At 46.9% G+C, this 3251-nt stretch overlaps 1 protein-coding gene across 1 annotated transcript; it reads right to left on the bottom strand.

The window, feature by feature from the left end:
• Positions 1-694: 694 nt before the first annotated feature.
• On the bottom strand, positions 695-2437 carry LOC118750268. Its single transcript, XM_036484993.1, has 2 exons — positions 1654-2437; positions 695-786 (listed from the first exon to the last, which is right to left on the bottom strand). Exons 1-2 carry the CDS (start codon positions 2435-2437, stop codon positions 695-697), a joined length of 876 nt encoding a protein of 291 aa, XP_036340886.1.
• Positions 2438-3251: the final 814 nt, after the last annotated feature.

Genomic DNA, 3251 nt, shown 5'->3' with positions numbered 1-3251 from the left:
TAACCTTCACAGTTAGCAGATAGGCAATCCTCACGAAATGAGATAAGATCGTTCGCAGTACCAGTACAAAATAAATTTATGGTGCGGTATTTTTAATTGTCAGATATTGGGACCTGTGGAACTGCCGCCAACGCTCAACTCCCACATTTATTTAAAGTTCCTTCAGGAAAGGCTTCCAACTCTTTTAGAAGATGTACCCCTAAACCTGCGTCGAAGACCATGGCAGCAAAAAGACGGACGTCCTGCTCACTACGGGCGTGAAGTAAAAGCTCATTTAGACGAAACTTATCCTCGCCGATGGATTGGACGATACGGACCAATCACATGGCCTGCTCGATCGCCAGACCTGAATCCATTCGATTTTTTCTACTGCGGCTGTCTTAAGGACAAAATTTATTCAAAACCAATTCAAAACGAAGAGCATTTGCGGGAACAAATAAATGGAGCTGAGATGCTGAGATAGCCTAATTGAGTTAAAGATCTCTAAAAGCGTCTTTTCTTAAAAGGTGCCGAGCTTGTATTAGAGTAGAAGGTCGCCAATTTGAGCATATTTTATCAATAAATGAATAAATTTTTCTGCAAACAACTCATGTATGTTTTATTTCACGTGAACCCATTGTAAAATAGACTAAACCAGATTCGCAATTAAGATGTTGTTTTATTTAAGTAAAATTTGGTTTTGGTCTACAAACTATTACATCAACCGCGATTGGCGCGAATTACAGAAAACCGCGTTAGGCGCGGGTTTATGTGGTATGTTCTCGTCGGCTTTTGCGCTGCGAATGACTTTGAACAATTAAAGGACAAATATAGGACAAGTAAAATATAAGTAAATAAGTAATTAAATAAATGTTCGAAAATGACATAGCGGTAACATAAAATTATCTGGTGCTGCCGGATGGATGTTGTAGTTGACATGTAGGTGGCGGTAACATCCCACCCCCCGGCGAATCCTAGTGGGGATTCGCAAACTCCAGAGCGGCTAGCTTCGAGGCTGGACGACGAATAGTTCCACCACTGGTTTGTACCGTGGCGCTTCTCACTTGACCGTTGTTGTTGTTGTTGTTGTTGTAACAGCATACAAATTCCCCAGAGATTTTGGGGAGTGTTGCTGGAGTGACAGTCCTTGGCCAGATATAAATCTGAGTCGTTCCGGTTACGTAGACCCGACTGTCGTGAGAACGCTCACTTGACCGTCTTTCGCTTTAATGACTTCGGTGATGCGGCCGGTCTGCCACTGGCCTCGTGGCAAGTGCGGGTCGCAAACCAATACTAGCTGTCCTGGTTGAAGAGGAGTAGCTTCTTTATGCCATTTTGAACGCGTCAGAAGTTGTGGTAGGTACTCGTTGATCCATCGCTTCCATAAGCGATCTTTTAAGTTTTGCGCGATCCTCCACTGCTTTCGGAGGCACACCTTCTCGTCGACATCGCCAGGAGTCTGCGTAGAATTGAGGCCTCCCAGAAGAAAGTGGTTTGGAGTCAGTGGTTCCGGGCTCTGTGCCGACAACGGTATGTCTGTCAACGGGCGACTGTTGACAATGTTTTCGGCTTCAGTGATCACGCTACAAAAGGTCTCCAGTCGAGGGGCCTCTTCCTTTAATACACGATGAAGGATTCGCTTGTCACACTGAATCAGGCGTTCCCAGCACCCACCTTCGGCTGGATTGGCTGGACAACTGAATTTCCATTCGATCCAGTCCCTTGACGTCTCACGTTGAATAGCTTCAAAATCGAAAATTCTCTCGTCTTTTGCCAAGTCGTGTTGTGCTCCAACAAAGTTGGTCCCGTTATCGCTTCTTATGCGAACTGGTACTCCCCGGCGGTTCACGAAATTTCGCAAACAAAGCAAGAATGCGTCGGTTGAAAGATCGACTGACACTTCGAGATGAATCGCTCTTGTGGTTAGGCAGGTGAAGACGGCGATCCAACGCTTCTCACGACGTCGACCAATGCTGACGAAGAACGGGCCGCAATAATCAATTCCGGTATAGGAAAATGGGCGGACGTATGGCGTTAGACGATCGCGTGGTAACTGACCCATCAAAGACGTGGTCGGCTTGGCCGACTGACGTACACACACTGGACATCCTTTTATTACAGCTTTCAGTACGGCATGTGCATGTGGCACCCAAAAGCGCTGACGCATTTCATTGATCGTTAACCTGTTGTTTTGGTGATGATTCTTTCGATGAAGGACAAGAGACGCAAGGCGATGTCTCTGCGGTATAATAATTGGACGGCGTGTACACTCTGGCAGACAGTATGCGGCATCGATTCTGCCATTTATACGCAAGATCCCATCCGGATCTAGTTTTGGCGTCAGTTGAAATAGTGGGCTCGACGTCGGAAGACACTTGTTCGCACGTAGTGTGTTGATCTCATTGCCATAGACTTCGTTTTGTGCTTGACGACATATGTAATTTTCCGCGGCTACCATCTCACTCGGCACTAACTCACCTCCTTGGCGTGATTCAGACTTTAGTTTGCGTATAAAACGTAAGATCCATGCTACCACTCGTAGTAGCCGTGTATAATATGAGAACTTGTTGATATCGATGGCATTTTGACGATTATGTGCGACTAATGTCCTCTTTATACATTCTTCTTCAACGATGTTTGAGTGCAGTTGCTCTGGTTCTTCAGGCCAGTTCTCTTCTTTGGATCGCAAAAATGTGGGACCTGTCGTCCAGAGAGAGTCTGTGCGTCACATTGGCGACGACTTGACCTTGGTAGCTTCATCCGCCACGTTGAGCGCTGAGGGCACCCATCGCCATTGACTAGGACTGGATGTGGCTAGTATTTCCGATATACGGGTTGAGACAAACTGCTTAAAGTCTCGCGTAGTTGACCGGATCCATAACAAAACGGTTCTCGAATCGCTCCAAAATGTAACGCTATCTATGCCTCGGTCAAGGCACCTTTCAACTGACAGTCGAAGACGGTTACCCAATATGGCCGCTTGCAGCTCCAAACGCGGCACTGTTGTTGCTTTTTAGGGAGCGCATCTCGCTTTAGCTGCTACAAAGGCGACTTGCACGGTGCTGCTGGTCAACATCCGGAGGTATACAACAGCGGCATAGGCGGTTTCGCTTGCGTCGACAAAGACATGAAGCTGAAGACCGTCGGCGGTGGGATATAACGGTGAGTAGCAGCGAGGTATGGAAAACTTGCGAACTTTTTGGAACATTTGCCACCATGTTACCCATTGCGACGAGAGCGGTTCCGGTAAATAGTCATCCCAGTCGATGCCT

This window comes from Rhagoletis pomonella, unplaced genomic scaffold, assembly GCF_013731165.1.
Source record: "Rhagoletis pomonella isolate Grant_MI unplaced genomic scaffold, Rhpom_1.0 Rhpom_scaffold_00186, whole genome shotgun sequence".
In the NCBI taxonomy this organism is placed as follows: Eukaryota; Metazoa; Arthropoda; class Insecta; order Diptera; family Tephritidae; genus Rhagoletis; species Rhagoletis pomonella.
Note: the sequence above shows the minus strand (reverse complement) of the source record. Positions and strands in the feature narration are given on the sequence as shown.

Excerpts from the sequence above, each read along its gene's own strand:
- LOC118750268 (XM_036484993.1), bottom strand. The coding sequence starts at position 2,437 with ATGGTAGCCGCGGAAAATTACATATGTCGTCAAGCACAAAACGAAGTC. Across the intron at positions 787-1,653 it reads TCCAGCCAATCCAGCCGAAG|TCATTCGCAGCGCAAAAGCC; the intron begins GTGGGTGCTGGG and ends AATTGTTCAAAG.